Genomic DNA, 20,858 nt, shown 5'->3' on the forward strand with positions numbered 1-20,858 from the left:
GCCGAAATGAGTTTGCTCCGTAGGGTGGCTGGGCTCTCCCTGAGAGATATCTGGGCGAAACTGGGAGTAGAAGCGCTGCTTCTCCGCATTGAGAGAAGCCAAATGAGGTGGCTCGGGCATCTGAGTCAGGACGCCTCCCTGGGGAGGTGTTTAGGGCGCATCCGACTGTAGGAGGCCTCAGGGAAGACCCAGGACACATTGGAGAGACCATGTCTCTCAACTGGCCTGGGAACGCCTCGAGATCCGTCAGGAGGATCTGGACAAAGTGGCTGGGGAGAGGGAAGCTTAGGCTGCTGGCCCCACGAACCGACCTTAGATAAGCAGAAGATGGATGGATGGATTATGAGAAGAAATTTTTATTATTTTTTTAAGTTGAAATGGTTGAAAAAATTAGAAATGAAAAAAAAACCTTCTATAAAGTCGAACTGGTGTATTGTCATGAGAAGAAAGTCTCTTTTTCACAAGAATAAACTTGTAATATTATGAAGCAAAAAAACATCATTTTCGAAGCATAAAGTTGAAATATTAAAGGAAAAAGATGTTTGTAAAAGCTGGAATATTACTATGAGAAACAAACAAAGTATGAAATGTTTATTTTCCGGCGTGGAGGCGGGGATTCCAAGTAGTAACTTAGTAGTAACTGTTACACAGCTACAGCTACAGCGCTTCATTACTTTAAAGACGCTTTGCAGCCTGTTGGAGCGTGTCACAGATTGTTGCTCTTCATTTTGTGGGACAAAGCTAGGTTGCACCGTCAACATAAAGTGATAGAACTCAAATCTCTGTTGCAAGCAAAATTGAACTTGTTTATATTTCTTGTTGCAATAAAAGGACTGTCAGTTTTCTGGATTATGAAACCTCTACGCCAACGTCATCACACCCTAAATTATTGTTGATGTTTTCGAAAACATGTATGCTAGTGTGAGACGTTCTTACACCCTAGCTCAGTGCACTTTCAGTCTTATAGCTTCTCGTAGAAGGCCTTCTTGACACACACGCTCACATAGCACAACCACAGGTGGACAACACTGACATATGGATGATGGGCCAAGAGGCAGACTCACAAAAGATGCATTGTTCTCGCTCTCACACAAGCTTAACTTTCACCTTCTGGCAACGCGTAGGTGGAGCCTGTGTACTTTCATTCTGGGACCTCCATCAAATTTTCCTTGTCGATGTTTGAGCGCAGCGCTGCAACCAAACATATTGCTCCTATTTTTTCATACAATTTGAAAAGCTTTTCAATTGTGTGATCATTGACTAGCAGTGCAGTCCCAGCAACTGGGAAAGAAGTAGCTTTTACAGTAGGATCACCATAGACGCTAAATTGCCTTAAATATTATTTATTTTATTCACCTTATTCCCATAATATTATGGCTTGATTTCCATCATATTAGGTCTTTATTCCCATAATATCTTCCAGAAATAACAACTTTATTGACATACAATATTTATTATATATTCTTGTAAAATCGGGACCCTTTTTTCCGTGTTAGATTACAACTGTGTTTTACCTCCTCCCAAGCGCAAAGCGCAAGCCCAGCGTGGAGGTTGTGTTTGTTCTTAAAGGGTTGCTGATTGTTCAGTTTTTGCTGTTTGTATTTATTGTTAAATGACATTGAAATAAAAAGTGCTGTATGAATGTATGAAAAGTGAGCACAGTCATGTTGTGTTTTGTATTGTGTACCTAATCATGTGACCGTTTTGGACGGCCGGCGTGTTGAAAAAGTCAGCCGTCGTCCTTGTCTTTGCTCTGCCATGACGTTGTTGTTGCCAGGCAACCTACTGAGCAAACCACAATCACCCCCCCCGGCCCCCGGGTGCGCTAGCGTGAAACAGCCACCTAGCAGGGCTAAAGCAGCTCGAGCGTTAGCGTGGGGAAAAATAGAGACAGGTGTGAGGTCAAAAGGTCACTGTGTTTGAGCAGCTTCTTGCCAGGTCAAAGGTCACAATATGTAACATTGTCTGGGGTGAAGAGCTTTAACACGAGGAGAACTACGGATGAGAAAAACAGAACTCTCATCTTTCCTTTTAATCAGCTAGAAAAAGTCAAATAAAACACACAATATTCCACATTTGTCAGCTCTGAATGAGTGTCATAAATAGGAATATTCATATTTCTCATCAGTTTGTATGATAAATAGGAATATGAACTTTTCCAAAGAATGAATTAGTATGCTCAATATGAAGTATGAATATTTCAATTGGATTTACTTGTGTGATAAATATGAATGTTAACATTTCTAATGATGGATTAGTGTAATAAATATGAATGATATTTCCATTGGGTTCATTTGTATACTGAATATACATGTTAACATTTCTATTAGTATAAAAAATATGAATAGGACTATTTCTATAGAATGAATAAGGGTACACGTGGATTCTTATAATTTCTCATCTTTTTTTCCAGGTGTGAGCATGAAGGTCTTTTTTACTGAGTTGTTGCTGAGATGACAGTCAGAGACGTTTTAGGAGGATTTTCATCATCATCATCATCACAGCTCCTGGTGGACTTTTCTGTCTCCATCTTTTGGATTTGTGAGCGATTTTCAGGACGTTGAGGAAGGTGAACATATAGCAGAGATGCTCTCCAGCTGACTGAAGGACCCCGCCTGCCAGCACACTCTCAGCATGGGAGACGGGGGCTGGGTGTGTCTCAGCCCAGCTGAGTTCCAGCAGCTGCAGCAGTACGGCCAGTGTGAGTGCTAGCTTGTATGTATAGCTTGTATTGTACTTTATTAATCCCACAGCAGGGAAATGCACTTGTTACAGCAGCAAGCAAGATACGCAAGTAAAGAATACATGGTGACTACAACATGGTTCAGGTGGTGCAGGTGTTGTAGAGCCTGACAGCGGTCGGTATGAAGGACCTGTGGAACCTCTCCTTCTTACACCGTGGGTGTAACAGTCTGCTGCTGAAGGAGCTGCTAAGGGAACCCACAGTGTCATGTAGGGGGTGAGAGGTGTTGTCCATGATGGATGTCAGCTTAGTCAACATCCTTCTCTCCCCCACTTCCCCCACGGAGTCCAAAGGACCGTCCAGGACAGAGCTCGCTCTCCTGATCAGTCTATTGATCCTGCTCCTGTCCCTGTCCGTGCTGCCCCCTCTCCAGCAGCCCACAGCATAGAAGATGGCTGAGGCCACCACAGAGTCATAAAAGGTCCGTAAAAGAGTCCTGCACACACCAAAGGACCTCAGTCTCCTCAGCAGGTGAAGGCGACTCTGGCCCTTCTTGTAGAGGGCGTGGGTGTTGACGGACCAGTCCAGCTTGTTGTTAAGGTGAACACCCAGGAATTTGTAGCTGTCTACCAACTCTATGTCCGCTCCCTGGATGTTCACCGGTGTGAACTACTACGTCCTTCATTTCACTTATTTACCTGCTGCACACCTGCATGGCTGATGGAACCAAACCATCCATGCAGTTGTTGAAAAGAGACCTTTGTGGTCCACAGGGTGTTTGGTTATTGGTATCATATTGGTCTTGAGAAGCAGAAAGTCATCAGTTTGGGAAAACAATATATCATGCATCTCTAGTTTCTATGGACTGTGTGGTGACTTTTCTTCTCATTTTCCTGGTCAGACTCCACAAAGAAGCTGAAGGATGTTCTGGAAGAATTCCACGGCAAAGGAGTCCTGGCCAAATACAACCCTGAACAGGTGGGTACATGCACCACATCACCTTCGTTGCATGACAGTCAATCAAACATCATCACATGTTCTGTTGGATTGGACGTGCGTATCCAGTGATGTGTGTGCGTGTGCGTGTGTATGGCATGCAAGCGTATGGCAGGATGAAGAGCAGATTAAAGTCCGTTGGATGCTTTGACCATACAAGGAAGTAGACTTGTGGTCTCTTTTGGGTGCCGGTGGGGTTAAAACAACAGTGGCCCGTCGGGAGTGTGGGGGTGGGTGGGTGTCCGAACCCAGTGCACACATGCAGTTTCATTCTGAGTGCTGTGCTGCCTAAAAGTGAGCTATTTTGGTGTGAAGCTGATTAGCACTTATTATTACATTTCATCGCAGTATAAAAATAGTATGGAAGTGCAGTAGTATAGAAAGTCACTTATTAGATGAGTTCCCTGCATAGCGGGATGGTGATTTCAAATCACAACATGAAGGACACAAACCTTAGCAACACTATGTGATGCTAAAGTGCTAATATTACATTTGAATATCATGCTAGCTTAGCATGTTCACTGATGAGCAAACTTACATGTTCCATGTCTGTGGCTGACTGACAGATAGTTTATAGTCAGTTTAAGATCTGTAGCAAAGCCTGCAGGGTGTATAAACATCTCGCTAGGGGCAGATCAGAAGTGCTATCGTGTCCATGAGGACACTTCAAAATGGAGCAAACATCATAAACACATATTACTCTTACATCATGCTCAAAAAGTACAATGTGGGGGAGCTTCTAAGGCATCCATTCAACCATCCGATCCATCCGTCTTCTACCGCTTATCTGAGGTCGGGTCACGGGGGCAGCAGCCTAAGCAGTGAAGCCCAGACTTCCATCTCCTCGGCTACTTTGTCCAGCTCCTCTCGGCAAATCCCAAGGCGTTCCCAGTCCAGTTGAGAGACATAGTCGAGTTTCTCGAGGCTTCCTACCGGTCAGACGTGCCCTGAACACCTCCCCAGGGAGGCATCCTGACCAGCCGCCCAAGCCACCTCATCTGGCTCCTCTCAATGCGGAGGAGCAGCGCTTCTACTCCCGAGTGCTTCTCACCTTATCTCAAAGGGAGAGCCCAGCCACCCTATGGAGAAAACTCATTTCGGCTGCTTGTACGTGCGATCTTGTCCTTTCAGCCACTACCCAAAGCTCATGGCCATCCTAAAGCATTCATGTTCATAAAATGACTTGGACATCTTTGTAGTCCCTGTGGAGTAGACAGGACTACAAACAATCTGGATCTGGTCTCTGCTATTTGCAGACGATGTGGTCCTGATGGCCTCATCGGGCTGTGACCTTCAGCGTTTACTGGGGCGGTTTGCATCTGAGTGTGAAGCTTCTGGGATGAGACTCAGCACCTCCAAATCCAAGGCCATGGTTCTTAGTCGGAAAAGGGTGGATTGCACCCTTGGGGTTGGGAATGAGCTCCTGCCCCAGGTAGAGGAGTTCAAGTATCTCGAGGTCTTGTTCATGAGTGAAGGAAGATTGGAGCGTGGGGTCGACAGGCGGATCAGCGCAGCGTCTGCAGTAATGCGGTCGTTGTACCGGAAAGTCATGGTGAAAAGAAAGCTGAGCCGGAAGGCGAAGCTCTCCATTTACCCCCTCACCTATGTTCCCACCCTCACCTACGGTCATGAGCTTTGGGTCGTGACCGAAAGAACGAGATTGCGGATACAAACGTCTGAAATTTGTTTCCTCTGTTGGGTGGAAGTCTGTACGTCCCTACTGAGACTGCTGCCGCTGCAATCCAGACCTGGATAAGCAGAAAAAAATAGATGGAGTGGTACCTTGGTTAATGTCCGCCCCGATTAGTAGGTTTTTCGGTTAACAAGCAAAATTTTTGCAAAAAATTTGCCTAGGCTTGCGTTCACCCGCTTGTTTAGCATCCAAAATATCATCTGGATCATGCACACATAACGAAACCTCATCATACTTGCATGTGATTGCACAGTGCATTGTGGGCCACGGGTGCCATTTTAGGACGTTTGTACCAGAGTTGTAGAGCGACAGGCGACATAACAAACACATCAACCGCACAAAAGAGAAAGGCAATGAACTGTACTGAGACAAGGTCGCAAGACCTCCCAACTTTTGGCTTAAAAAGGGGCGCGTGGTCATTTCAGAGGCATGTAAATATGAGGGGAGCAGCCCCCGTCATCAGCTGTGCTGCACACACATTCATGCATACACATCTACTCCGGTTCCCGCGTAACAGTCTATCAACCTGGCGGCGCATGGAGGGTGACGCTGTGTTGCTGTCTGTCTCTTTTTACATCCATAACACGCATTTCTACTTCCAACAAAAAACATAAGCGTTCAAAATTAGCTAGGCATGTTCACGCCATCCACAGTCAAACACAGCACACACCAGCACAAGTATGTTAAATGTTCACTTCTCTGTCATTTGTAGTTATTTTGCATAATTTCCTGCATGTAAAACTGTAATTATTGTCTATAAAATGTGTTTTATGTTAACATTTTTGGGTGTCTGGAACGGATGAATAGGATTTCCATTATTTTCTGTGGGAAAGATTGCTTTGGTTAGAGTCCGTTTTGGTTTGAGTCGGACCTTCTGGAATGGATTCATGATGTTAACCAAGGCACCACCAGTATGTACAGTATATCATGTACAGTATGATAGCTGTGTATTTTGAATCATGTCCAATCCAAGGTATTTGATTGTATTCTTGTCTCTCATTATTCTTCTGTATTAAGTTAGGAATTCTATTGATTTGTGTTGCTCATCACATTTATCTCAAGTGAAATATGATGACATCATATTGGCCCTTCCTTCCTTCCTTCCTTCCTTCCTTCCTTCCGTCTCTTCTTTCTTTCCTTCCGTCTGCACACATAAAACAGCAGCGAGATGTTCTGAACAAAGTAAGGCTTGGTCCATGTTCTACCATCTTCATGAAGGTGCATGCATGCCGCCATCGTGTGTGCATGTGTGTGTGCGTGTGTGTGTGTGTGTGTCCACTCCACACAAGTGTGTGCTCAGTGTGACATGTCATGAGGACGATGATTGACAGTACTGTAGATGGTGGTGTCCATATGAAGCCTGTGACATAAGGTGAAAAGTATCATGTTGGTGTTGCTCTAACTCAGGGGTCACCAACGTGGTGCCCGCGGGCACCAGGTAGCCCCCCACGACCACATGAGGTGCCCGCAGGCCTGCTTTTCATTCAGGTTTCCAGTTAATAATGAAAGAACAGTACAAAGAAATGCATTCTGAAATACAAAATGTGAGTTGTGGACACCAGCATTTTGTTCATGTTCTGGTAAAACAAGCATATTCGCTTTGTTTGGGTTTAAAATAAGATCTGAAAATAAATGTGACAAAAATGAGTAGCTCTTGGCCATTTTCATTTTGTAAAAGTAGCTCTCACAAGGAAAAACCTTGGTGACCCCTGCTGTAACTAAACGTGTTCTTCTGGTGTAGCCCATCGACTACGAGGGCTTCCAGCTCTTCATGACCACATACCTGGAGAACCACATCCCCGACCTGCTGTGTCAGCACCTTTTCACCTCCTTTCAGAGCAAGACGGCAGCACAGTCTCCCGACCACCCGCAACCACCAGGGACCACATTGGGTATGCATACACTACACACCCCACACTACTCTACACATACTGCTCTATATACTCTATACATACTACTCTATGTACTCTACACATACTGCTCCATGCAGTGGTGTGAAACAGTGTTTGCCCCCTTCCCAATGTCCTATTTTTTTGCATGTTTGTCACAGTTAAATGTTTCAAATAATGATGAATTCATTGGCAGTACAATGCCATAGCTATTGATGTCACTTGAAGTGATTTGGGTTATTATGAAGAAAAAGCATGGGAATGGTGACCTGCAGCATCAGATCTTACATTCAACTCTTTTGAGCTATTTTTCTTGTCATCATAATAGTTGTATTGTATTTACTGGATATACAAAATACTATATTCTGGATATACATACATACTGCAGTATATACTATATATAAAGTATACATACTATATCCCATGTATACCGTGCATGTGCGGTACAGTGTACATACAATACTGTATATATGGTACTACTTGACATGAAGGACAACAAAGATTTTTGTACGCTAATAATGAATTACAAAATAAATGTCAGCATCATTTTGTGTGTCTGTGTGGAAATGTAATGATCATATGTACTTTGAATTCCAAAGGTTAAAAAGTGCAACAACTTGATTGATCGGTCACTTATCGTGAAGGCCTCATTAGCTGAAACTTCCATGTACTTAATAAAAAAGCAAACTTTGTTTCGAATCAAATGTCATCCATCACTGCCCCCTGCTGGTCTACATTTGAAATAACAGCAACCACTTGCTTCTGGCTTCTATTCCATTCATGCTGGTAACTCCATAGGGTTAACCCACGTGTCTCCAGTCACACATTCACACCAATCTTATCTTATTTTGTGTCCAAGGCGTGAATGGCAAAAGGGTCCTCTCTGCGATGGCTCCATGCCCCACTGAACATGCCAGCAGCTCCTCGTGTTCCTCTCGTTCCTCCTCACAGAGGTCCAGAAGAGGGACCCACACTCCGGGGGGGGCGCCCCGCTCCCCGTCTAGTCAGGTGAAACACTCCCAAAGCAGCAATAACGCCCTGGCTCGCAAAGCCGGTCCCGCCAGGTCGCCCGTGTCGCCCCCCACACCTTCCCCAGGTGAAGTTATCTTCAGTAGTAAGAAAAATAAGTTGCTGACTCAGCAGAAGGTTGACATGAAACCACACGTTTGTTGCGTCAGAGAGAAGCGGCTGTGAGGAGCATCTGTCCCTGCCGAGGAGCCTGGAGCGGCCCCAGCCCCAGGTGGTCTTCCTCAAGGACATTGTCTGCTACCTGTCCCTCCTTGAGCGCGGGACACCAGAGGACAAGCTGGAGTGTGAGTGATGGCTGACGTGCATGTGGGGGGGTGTTATCGAGGGCTCTCAGGGTGGGTGTTTGACAGAAAGCAACTGTCATGTTTGAGACGCCCATCCTGAGGTTAGGGTTACGACATTTTATGGCTGTTTGCCTTTTACAGCCAAACCTGGCAAGTATTGGCAGCATCTGCTAAGTTGTATCATTAAAAACCTTCAAACATGGCACAGAAAGGACAGGGAGAGACGGCAGGAACAGGAAGTCAGTCTGGAAAATACTGCAGATATTATCACACTTGTAATGAGACAAGAATGTAATTTGATATGCCTCTGATGCTAATGCTAATGCTAGTGGGTCAGCTCTAATCTGTGGTGACTGAGGCTTCATGGGATGTCTGTTCTTTCTTCCAGTCATGTTCCGCCTCTACGACACAGACGGCAACGGTGTCCTGGACAGTTCTGTGAGTGCACCCACCTGTTTCAAGAATACAATGTGCTGGCAGCAGGCGTGTTTTCTTAGGGTGACTTTAAAGGGGGCCTATTATACTCATTTTGGGTCCTTTGTATTGAGTTGTGGACTCCTATAGAGCAGCTACACACCATAACCCGCACACAAAGCTTTCTAGATCTTCCAGACTCAGCACTTCTTCCTGCAGTGTTTCCTGCCTCCCGCCCAAATGGTCTGTAATTTACTCCACCTCCAGCCCTCCTCCAGGTATGCCTCCCGCCGAGCCCCCTCCGCTGTGATTGGTCACACTCCCAAGCGCTCCCGAGGACTTCCGGACAGCTGCCCAACACCTTTTTTCCGAATACTTACACAAAACAAACACAGTTAGGACACCGATAAATTGTTACTTACTCCTTGCTCTTCGGACTCTTCAACACGACCAAGCAATGTCAGAAAGGCGTCAGACTTCAGCAACAGTTTGGTGGATAGTCCAGCTTGGTATTGGCCCGTGTTCACAAAACAGTCCCGTGTGAAATGGCGTTGACAGTTGAGCATATTTTTCTCGTGCTGGCCAGGGATCAGCAACTCCAACTACAGTCAAACCTGTCTATAGCGGCCACTAAAGGGAAACGGCAAAAGTGGCCGCTATCGACAGGTGTCCGTTATAGACAGGTTGGTGGCCATTTTGAATTTGTGCGCGCACATATTAACATGTCTGTGATTAGAAGCTTGTTGTGTTTGCAGATACATATATACTGTTACATGTTGACCAGTAGAGGGCACTGTGGGACTGCGGATAAAAGTTGTAAAGCACTACTAGGTTAATAAAGCGATTAAAGTGCATCGGAGTCTCTCCTTCCCCACAACAAGCGGCATTACAGTATTGACCTTTGCACATTGTCTCACACCACGAAATAAACGGTGTCACTGTCTGCAACAAGCTCCAAAGAAGACGGCTTTTTTTTATGTGGAACAACTGACAGTTTGTGTGGATCTCTTCTTCATTGCTTAAGAAACAAAACTTTTTCATGCATGACACACAGGTACACAGGGTCTATAGCATGCAAATTTTCTGCGGGGGGGGTTCAGTGGCCGCTACAGGCAGGTGGCCGTTCTATAAAGGTGGCCGCTAAGACAGGTTTGACTGTACTTCTGCCTGATTCTCGCCTCTTTAGGCACACCCCAACAAACATTTCCTGGGAGTCATAGACACCGTGGACACAGCAGAGTGAGGCAGAGCAGGGGGAGGGCAGGCCTACAGCGTTTGCATGGGCATGCCCATATAAGGAAGTCCGGGTTGCACCAACATCAATGGAACTCAGTGTTAAAAAAACAAACTCTATAAAACACAGCGTGCAGAGCCGTCCAAAAATGCTTTCAGGGCTCACTTCCAAATGCGCAAACCTCATTATCAGACACGTTGGCATAGTTTATCATGACAATACAACATTGTAACAACATTGATCGGCCAGAAAAGAGGAAAGGCATTAATGCTTTAATGCTTGTCAGTGTCCCGAGGCGTTGGCATAAACACTGCAGCTCTTACGGACTTCTTATATCTTACATGTCCACGGCATGCTGGCCTTGTTTGTGTCAGCGTGTGATTCGTGACGTTCTGCTTTGTCCTATTTGGGTGCTTGGTAGGAGCTGGACCGCATCATCAATCAGATGGTGCACGTGGCCGAGTATCTGGAGTGGGACTCCACGGAATTACGACCGGTGAGCAACTCGCCGACACGGCAAATGTATCACAGCGATAAGCACTTTTTCCAAAGACGTGACAATGAGGTGTGAAATGCAGTGAAACTTCAGAGTTCCACTCCGTTGTCATATTTTCAGATTCTGAAGGAAATGATGGAGGAGATCGACTACGACCGAGACGGGACTGTCACGCTGGAGGAGTGGATCCGAGGAGGCCTGACCACCATCCCTTTACTGGTCCTGCTGGGCATGGACACGGTTTGTGCTGACCTCTCTTGAAATGATAACGGGTCTTTCATTCATGTACGAATTCATCATCAAATTTGTTGGGTTTTACCAACATTTAAAGACTTTTGAAACAATTCTTATCTGTTAAGAAAAAACAGATTCATTTGTCAAGAACACTACAAACAAATAAATGAGCTTTTAAATTGCTAACTAAGCAACTAGGAACTTCATTTCCCACAATGCCTCTCAAACTTTTAGTTAGTGCAACGGCGCTCTTTGGCCACTAGAGACAGTCTCTCGCTATCAACCCACGGATCTGTATTATATATCTGGATAGTTCATACGTCGCACCCACCCGTGCAAGCCGCTGAAGCCACAGAGAGGCCATCTTACTACTCACATCTCGTACGTAAGCAGACTACATTGGCACAGCGTACATAGTGTACAAAGCAGATGAAGAGGCTAGCAGAACATCTAGATTTGACATTAAAAAGCGGGGAGATTCTCCCATTCCTTCAAGTAACGCAACCTTTGTCCCTTAAAAACCATTTGATACGTTGTTCTCTATCTTTTGGCTATATTAAATGTACTTTTTCCCCTTCCAATTCTCATTGCCTTTGGGACAAAATTGTTCTGTGCCCCCTGGCTCAGCACTCCCCTATAGCAATGATAGTTTTACTCCTCTAGAAGGAGATTTTCATTTTAACTGCATATCCCATCCCTTTTTTACACTAAAATCCATGGTCATGATCCTTTACTTTTTATTCTTACTTTCATACAATTCACTATGCTCTCGTCTGTACAAAATATGAATCATAAAAGAGACTTTGGACAAGTTTTAAAATCATTTAACATTTTGCTGATTTTTTCTGATTTTTTTTTGTTTGTGTTATGAAATCGAAAAAGCCTCTTTTCTGATATAGAAATATATTTTACTGTAACAAAAACCACAGGAATAATATGTAATATAATATGTAATAATATATAAACATTGTCTCCATATGGGGGTTCATTTTAAATTCGGGTAAACAAAAAAAAAACATATTTTTTTATATTTGCAAGCAACCGCAAATTATTTAGTAGTCTACTAGCGGTTGTTTGTTTCCATATCCCTCACAACCCCCAATGTTAAGCCGCTATGACTCAGGTATGGTATGATATCGACAGAATTTTAAAAATGATCATACCCGAGTCCTTATGACTAAGCTCAAGCACACCTGTTGTGCGAGGTTAGTCTGAAGACTAACCTTGCATTTAGTGTGAGTGGCTAACAAACTAACAACACACTTAACAACTCACAAGTTCTGACATAAGTCATTGTCCGAGAAGTGTTTCTTGGAGTGCCAATATGGCGGCCGCGTGGCTTCACAAGTCATTGACCAATGGTGTATCCAGATATATAATACAGATCAGTGCTTATATCCCGCCCTCTTCCTGCTTTGAGTACATGAACTCCGCCCCACGTAACGCCCACACGTGCATTAGCTATGTTTGTTGTCAGCTAATGATAGGGATTTGGCAAAAGTTTCCATAATAACGTTAGGCTATACTTTCACTGTTAGCTATCAAAAAAAAAACATAAATGGAAACTGACGATGATCTCTCTTGGGCTGCTTTTGTGTGTGTGTACGTGTGAAAAATAATAGTGAAAAATATTAAGATATTTTTGTATAATGTACTCTGACACCACCGTCGCTTAGTTTTGTTATATATACAGTAGCTGTAGAATAAATGCTAGCTATACGAGCTATGTATACAGTAGCTGCTGCTGGTCTTCATCTCCTTTTTGCTTGAAGCCAGCTGCAATCCGCCCCTTGGAATGCAATCAAGCACCGACCAGCATTTCAAGTGCGGCCCACAGCAGTCATTTTACGAGAATACAGTCGCAATATTGTTGTAATCTAATCAGCAAAACTTGTCATTTCAGGAATGATGTTGTAATAAAATGAGGGAAAATTGTTATTTTTGTGTCCAAAGTGCAACCCGGGCGGCTTTTTAATTGCCTTTGGCACACTCTAAAAATACAATTATGCAGGTAAGTTAAAAAAAATGGAAGAAAAGAGCAGTCTTTTTACTACAATGTTTTTCTCTCGTTGTACAGTATATTAGCTTGGAGATGAGATTTATACTCCACTTAAGAAGGCAAAAGCAGCACAGTTTCATCTTTGTCGTGTTTGCTGTTGCCACACATGAACGAGCAGGATGATGTGTGAGTGCTGCAACGCTGATGGTGATGATGAAGACTTTTCTTTCCAGAATGTTCAGGAGGACGGCCAGCACGTTTGGCGTCTCAAGCACTTCAACAAGCCGGCCTACTGCAACTTGTGTCACACCATGCTGCTGGGCGTACGCAAGCAGGGCCTCTGCTGCTCCTGTCAGTCCAACATGGCCGACACCTCCTCCCTGCACCTTGTCACTAAAGCATCCTCTTGTCCTCTGGCAGTATGCAAATACACCGTGCACGAGCGCTGTGCGTCCAAGGACATCACCGCCTGCATCAGCACCTACGCCAAGTCTCGCCGGCACACCAACGTCAGCATACACACACACACATTTTTTAATGTGCCAATCATCCACAGTCGTTATGTGAAACATGAACCATGTCCCATTGGCTGCCTCTTTTTACCTCTTTTTCTATCTTTAGAAGGCACAGAAAAGAGAAAGACGTGTGTTCATGTCTCATGTAAGGATTGTGGATGATGGGCAACATTCCCCAAAGTGCACTTCTCTTCTTTTGGTGTGCTCTTCCTCATATCTGTGTGTGTGTGTGTGTGTGTGTGTGTGTGTGTGTGTGTGTCTGTGCAGGCGATGCAGCACGTGTGGATGGAGGGCAACTCCCCCACCAAGTGTGATCGCTGCCACAGGAGCATCAAGTGTTACCAAGGCCTGACCGGCCTGCATTGTGTGTGGTGCCACATCACTGTAAGTCATGCATGCATTCATTCATTAGTGTTCATGCATTCACGCATGGATGCATCATCATCACCATCACGGATGGTTAGACGTGTAGGTAGATGTGTGGCTGGAAGAATGGAGCGTTGATGGATGGTCCTCCATTCAACTTGAGGTTCCACCTTCTTTGATTGGTCCTTCACTTGTGTGCTTTCCTGGCGATGTTGGCGTTGGCATCCACGCGATCCTTTCAGCCTTCACCTTGTTGCAGCAGTGCCCTGTTCTACTTTTTTATGAATGAATGAATACATGAATGACTGGTAGATGATGTGATGTTGGATTTACTTTTCATGAATGGATGGTTGGTGTGAAAGTGTGAGTGCACATATAACGATACATGTGATGGTGATGCTATAGACTCATGGAAAGATCCAATTTGCTGCTGATGAAAAATAGCTGCAGTACTTCAGTTTAGCACTGGATGTCCTCACTGACCTGCTTTTTGCTGTTGGCAGAGCACACAGAATGCATACAGTGTACTGTATATACAGTACATGTTACCAATACACTAGTAATGTATGCATACAGTGTATATACAGTACATGTTACCAATACACTAGTAATGTATGCATACAGTGTATATACAGTACATGTTACCAATACACTAGTAATGTATGCATACAGTGTATATACAGTACATGTTACCAATACACTAGTAATGTATGCATACAGTGTATATACAGTACATGTTACCAATACTCTAGTAATGTATGCATACAGTGTATATACAGTACATGTTACCAATACTCTAGTAATGTATGCATACAGTGTATATACAGTACATGTTACCAATACTCTAGTAATGTATGCATACAGTGTATATACAGTACATGTTACCAATACACTAGTAATGTATGCATACAGTGTATATACAGTACATGTTACCAATACTCTAGTAATGTATGCATACAGTGTATATACAGTACATGTTACCAATACACTAGTAATGTATGCATACAGTGTATATACAGTACATGTTACCAATACACTAGTAATGTATGCATACAGTGTATATACAGTACATGTTACCAATACACTAGTAATGTATGCTTTTCTTCATCTCCATGCTGTCCTCCAAAGCTGCACAACAAGTGTGCGTCTCACATCAAGCCCGAGTGTGATGGAGGAGCCTTCAAGGACCACACCCTGCTGCCGTCTTACATCTGTCCTGCTGTCCTCGTGAGTCACCTCATGCACTTCTACATCAACCACTATACCGTCTCACACTTGTATTGTATATGAAGCAGAGAATAAAAGGGCGAGTCTGTGGTTCATTTGCATGTTAAAAAAGATCTTTTCCAGGCGTGTTTGTCATCTTTCGGTGCTGTTTGTCCGCAGGACCGCCAGTCTGTGGGCAAACGTAGCGAAGAGGACGACACCACCACCCAGGTCTTGAAGTTCTCCCCAGGAGATGGGCAAGCGCTGCAGGTGAGGCATCGCTGCTGCAAAAGTAAGCAGAACTTCTCTCTCTCTCTTTCTCTCTCTCTCTGCAGATCTCGCCCCTCCCAGGCAGCCACCCCCTGCTGGTGCTGGTCAATCCCAAGAGCGGGGGTCGACAAGGGGAACGGTAGGATTGTTCTTTTTCTTTGATTGTCAGCATGATGTACTCATAGTCCCCCTGCAGATGTCCACTGGGATGCATTATGCTTGTCTACAGTGTGATCAGGTTTATGGTCGTCCATAAAAAGTGAATGTGATGTTTGACATGACATACAGTGCCAGTCAGACGTGGCATGCTATTAACGAATAAAAAGTATTACACTGTTCCCTTGTGTATGGCGGGCGATGGGTTCCCAAAATAGCCCGCAATAAGTGAAATCAGTGAAGTAGCCAATTTGATTTGTTTCCACCATACGCTTGATACACTTTTCTCAGACAGGCATTAGCATCTCCTTACATTTCTCTCTCGTTTAAACACCCTCCAAGTTCACACCTTGGTTTGAATTTCAATGAGCATGACCAATGAGGTTGGACACCAGAAAGCGACTCGCACATATTTCACTCCTGACCGTGCCTCTGCGTCCCGGAGCCGTTCGGCTGTACTGTAGCATTGTTGTATCCTTGTTGAAGCACATTGCTTCTGTCATCCTATTTAACTCCTCCTCAAACTGCAGCCCCGCAACTTCTACCTTCCTTCAGCATGTCCACAAGTCTCAATTTTGTGCAATGGTTAGCTTCTTCCTCTGCCTTTTGGGTGCAGAACTTTGTGGGTTTTCTCAGGGAAAAATCTTGCAAACGTACAGCGTTCCGAGTCAGTGTTAGCTTTTTCTTCTTATATTGTTTATTGGCGGTCAGCAAGCAGCTTGCACTGTTAGCTAGTTTGCTAGCGATGACCACAACAGGTGACAGCGTCAAGAGATTGACTGACAATGATCTACAGCCAATCAGGATGCAGAAGACAATGGGCGGTGCAGACAGAAGAGAGAGAAGAGAAAGCACCGGCCTACCACACCCAACTTCCCGCAATGCAATCATTTTTTTCTAAAGGGCCAGACTCGGCCTGTTAAAAAAAAAAAAAAAGCACTAAAATTACCCAAAAAAATGTATGGAACAGCGAGTCTGCGAAAGGTGAACTACGCTGCAGCGAGGGAACACGGTATGATTATTATCATGTGAAAGCTTCCATGGCGATGGATTGGATTTATGTGGATTCCGTTTCCTCACCTGCTGGGCTACGTTGTGCTTATCTTTTGCAAACTTCATTTGACTTAATCTTCTTTGTCTTCATTTTTGACTTGCTTTTTATTATTCATTTGTTATTTCTGTATTTTCTATTCATTGACTGAAGTTTTAAGAGACTAAAATAGCAGCAAATAAAATCGTTCTCATATTCTTATCACACACTAACGTAACTCGTACTAAGGAAATACAATTTGATGCATTTAAGTATGGTCGGAAAATACATCCACACTCAAAACATTGTGTAACTTTGTGTAAAACGAAATAAATAATACTGTAAGAATGCTCACACAATCATTTCACTCTTCAAATCCAAAGGACATGGACGAGTCTGAGTGTGCCGACATGATGGCTGTGTTGGCCTCTTTCAGGGTTCTCAGGAAGTTCCGGTACCTTCTGAACCCGCGGCAGGTGCACAGTCTGGAGCAAGGTGGCCCTGCTGTCAGGTGAGTGCTGTATTCTGTTTCCCTAGGCTTCTTCAGCCTCATGCTTTGCGGAGGGAGCAGCAAAGTAGTAACGCACGCACACAAGCGCAACACAGGTCATACTTGATGTTGTGTTCATCCTGTGTCACCATTGAAGGGTTTACCTCGAAGGACCTGGTTACCCCCCTACGTCCCTTCCAACACATAAATACAAAAACATGAAATACACATTTCAATCAAATTAATCATGATTAATCACCATTTGCCACAATGTGTGAAATCTGCCCATGTTTACTGTGTTTTATGAAGGGTTAGCTGTAAATGATATACATTATGATTTACATCTGTATGTATTACCAGCTCCACGTGATGTGAAAGTGGAAATCAAGCTAAAAGGTAGCACGCGCGTCTGAAAAAGTGTTCACCAAACGCCAGTCTCTTTAATAGAAGCAGAATCACACCACACATCATACTTCTTCACGTGCACTTCATCCAAAAAAATCGACATCGGGGGTTGCCTACGGCCACAGTTGTTAATGCTAATGCTTTTTCACCCGTGGGGTGTTTATTGGCCGTAGAAGATCAGTGAGCTAGCATGCAAGAAGAGCATATAGTACTACAATTCCCAAGGTGCTCCAAATAGGAACTCAAAGACTTGAAGAGCCAGACGAGGCGTTCAAAACCTTTCAACGACTTTCAAACTTGTCTTCTTAGGCTCAACTTTTTCCATGATGTCCCAGACTTCCGGGTGCTGGCGTGCGGAGGTGATGGCACCGTGGGTTGGATTCTGGACTGCATAGGTACGCACAGCATTAGTATTACTCTCAGCACGTCACATTTGACAACATGACGGTGCACGCACATGAGGATGTTTGCACCACGCCTTTGCACGCTTGACACACTCTCCCTTTGTGTGAAACGCTGCAGTACGACCTCCAGCTGTTTTTCTTTTGGCCTGTGCTTCATTCTCAAAATAAGAAAACTAAAAAACAAAACAGCAAAAATGGAGAAATCTGTCATTTCACAAGAAGAAAGTCCAAATATTCACAGAAAAAAGTTGTCATCTCATGAAAAAAACTCATTTTTATGACAATAACTTCATATTATGAGGGAAAATAGCCTTCTTTTAGTAGCATAACGTTGAAATATTAAAGAAAAATGACCAATATGAGAAACAAAACCATTTTTGGAACATTAGCTTGCAGAAAAAGTCATAATGTTAAAGTCGCACTATTTATGGGTATAAAATCATACTGAGAGAAGAAAATGTACAAGCACAAAGTTGAACTGTTTGGGGAAAATGGAAGAAAAAGGGAACAGCTGTCATTTTCCTGGAATAAAGTTCAAATATTATATTAAGAGACAAAAGTCATTATTTTAATGAGACAAAAATGTTTTACAAGAATAACCTCATAACATTATGGGGAACAATATTGTCATTTTAGTAGCATTTAAAAATGATCTAACATGAGAAACAAACCAAACAGAAAAAAGTTGCTTTTTTGGAAAATTAGCTTGAAGAAAAAGTTATAATATTATATATATTACGATATAAAGTTAAAGCCCAACGATTAAGAGAATAAAGTCTAAATATTATGAGAAGAAAACTGACAAGAGGAAAGTCCAAATATATGGAAAAAAAAATAACGGCAAAAATGTAAGAAAGTGTGAAGTTGATTTGAATAACAGGCTTTTCCACCTATATGACAAAGCTGATAAAAAGTTTCATTTAAAAAGTGCATAAAGTGTTGAGTTGTGTTGTCATTGACTAATATTTACATTTTTTTTATGACCCGAAACATTAAAGTGTGACAAACATGCAAAAAAATAAGACATCAGGAAGGCGGCAAACCACTCTATGTACCTCCAACTCACAAACACCTCGGAACCGCACTTCCTCATTGTCACTAGACTACCACGAGATGCATTCAGGGACACTGCAAACATCACAACAACGTCTTTATTATACGTGTTTGTGTGGTCTAAACAAACAGAAAGACAAAGAAAAACAGTAAGTGGGTATTCTTATCAGTCACTAATGTAACTCTGACTGTTGAAGTACAACTTGATGCATTTAAGTACGCTCGGAAAATACATACACGCTCAAAACATGTGAATTCAACTTAGTTATGCGGTGTCTTTGAATGCAACCCTTCAAGTCTCCTAATAACAGGGTTACAGCGTGATTGTGCTGCTATTAAAGAGACTAACTAGCGTTAGGTCAATAGATGTTCTGACGTGTGTGGTGCCTGTTAGCTTGATTTCAACTTTTTCTTGATTTGGAGCTGCTAACGCATACAAACATATGGAAGACTGTGTCCTGTCCTTAACATCAAACACAGCATATTTCACTTTCATCACGACGAATTGACTAGAAAAGTGTGATTGATGAAGTGTGATGGACATGTGACAGCACTCGTATGTATGTGATGGACATCGTGATGGACATTGTGATGGACAAGTGTTGACAGATGAAATATGTTTGTTCAGACAAGGCCAACTTGGCCCGGCACCCCCCGGTGGCCATCCTCCCGCTGGGGACGGGGAACGACCTGGCACGCTGTCTCCGCTGGGGGGGAGGTGAGACGCTTGTCCTTGTTTATGCATGGACTGTATGTACGTTTATGTACTTGTGTGCATGCTGGGGGGGAGGCGAGACACCCGAGCAGCAGACAGCATGAAGCTGAGCTGCTTCAGGGTGCCTTGTTGCCACGCCGACGAGTGGATTCGAACGGAAACGTCTCATCTCATCAATGCATGGCTTGATTTGCTTCATGAAGGACATGCAGGGCAAAATGGGTAAACAAAGATGGCAGAAAAGTAGAACGAGACTTTTTTTAAAAAACGTGTAATATTATGAGAAACAAACAAAACAATGAATAAAGTTGTCATTTTTGGATAATTAGGCTGCAGAAAAAGTCCAAATATGATGGAGCTAAAATCAGAATTATGAGAATAAAAATGTTCAGGAACAAAGATGAAATGGTTAGAAAGTAAAAAAGGAAACAACAGCTGAAGAAAGTTCACATATTAAGAGACAAAGTCATCCTAAAGAGAGGAAAATGTCACCAAAATATGACTGATTTCACTTCAGTATACTTTACATATGACATTTCTGTTTCACGTCATGTGTTCATTTCCCATTCACCATCTTCCCTTCGCCAGCTCTGAAGGTAATCATTGAGAACTAGAACAATCAGGGCTGCCAACCAATCAAATATTTAACGGTGATGAAGTAATCACATTTGGTCCAGAGTTAACTCGCAGATGAAAAGAGTTTTTAATCCATAATAAGTAGGGGTGTAAATCTCTTTTTGGTCAACGATTCCATACGCAACTACAACCATCCATACATCACGTTTCATGTGAAGGGATGTCAGGTTTGGCAATATGGGCCATTATTTTATCCAAAAAATATTGTGTTAGTTGTTCCATGATTAACGCGAGCGGTGTTTTGTCCCGCTTTGTTTGACCACCCTTGAACTTTGTCCCACGCTGCATAGCATAGCACTACTACACTACTACTACTACTATACTGTATTTTTACCATTTTGCTTTCACCTCACATTTGGTCCCTGTGGGAATGCATAAAGGTAAGATTCAATGAGCTTATTGAGTGCTAATGTGCATATTTGCTCGGAACACAACCTCTCTGAAAAGCAAAGCCCAGGCTCGTACTGGTGGATGGTGGCTTCAAAAATAATATACAGTTAGAAATCCCCCAGTTTTTCAATGCTTAATGCAAGCGGACATTTGTCCCACTTTGTTTGACCATCCTTGAACGCACCCCTGTGCTCACACGGCACAAATACAGTAGATACTTGATTCATCTCCAAGAGAAATTCGCACAGATAGACTACTATACTGTACTTTT

General features: G+C 43.3%; 1 protein-coding gene across 8 annotated transcripts in view; it reads left to right on the top strand.

Annotated features, from left to right (window-relative positions):
- Positions 1-20,858, top strand: part of LOC129187496 (diacylglycerol kinase beta) — a 78,105-nt gene that overhangs the window by 24,420 nt on the left and 32,827 nt on the right. For 6 of the 8 annotated variants that reach the window (XM_054786904.1, XM_054786903.1, XM_054786901.1 and 3 more), the window contains 18 exons: positions 2,414-2,701; positions 3,585-3,661; positions 6,534-6,554; positions 7,114-7,264; positions 8,121-8,357; positions 8,440-8,574; positions 8,963-9,012; positions 10,644-10,718; positions 10,839-10,958; positions 13,185-13,302; positions 13,372-13,460; positions 13,734-13,850; positions 14,961-15,059; positions 15,219-15,308; positions 15,374-15,447; positions 16,931-17,005; positions 17,699-17,784; positions 19,475-19,564. In XM_054786904.1, the coding sequence (XP_054642879.1) occupies positions 2,635-2,701; positions 3,585-3,661; positions 6,534-6,554; positions 7,114-7,264; positions 8,121-8,357; positions 8,440-8,574; positions 8,963-9,012; positions 10,644-10,718; positions 10,839-10,958; positions 13,185-13,302; positions 13,372-13,460; positions 13,734-13,850; positions 14,961-15,059; positions 15,219-15,308; positions 15,374-15,447; positions 16,931-17,005; positions 17,699-17,784; positions 19,475-19,564 (1,771 nt within the window). In that variant the 5' untranslated portion in view covers positions 2,414-2,634. The remainder of the gene's footprint in view (positions 1-2,413; positions 2,702-3,584; positions 3,662-6,533; positions 6,555-7,113; positions 7,265-8,120; positions 8,358-8,439; positions 8,575-8,962; positions 9,013-10,643; positions 10,719-10,838; positions 10,959-13,184; positions 13,303-13,371; positions 13,461-13,733; positions 13,851-14,960; positions 15,060-15,218; positions 15,309-15,373; positions 15,448-16,930; positions 17,006-17,698; positions 17,785-19,474; positions 19,565-20,858) is intronic. The other 2 variants (XM_054786907.1, XM_054786909.1) reach the window with 1 other exon arrangement.

The sequence above is a fragment of the Dunckerocampus dactyliophorus genome, chromosome 9, assembly GCF_027744805.1.
Source record: "Dunckerocampus dactyliophorus isolate RoL2022-P2 chromosome 9, RoL_Ddac_1.1, whole genome shotgun sequence".
Lineage (NCBI taxonomy): Eukaryota > Metazoa > Chordata > Actinopteri > Syngnathiformes > Syngnathidae > Dunckerocampus > Dunckerocampus dactyliophorus.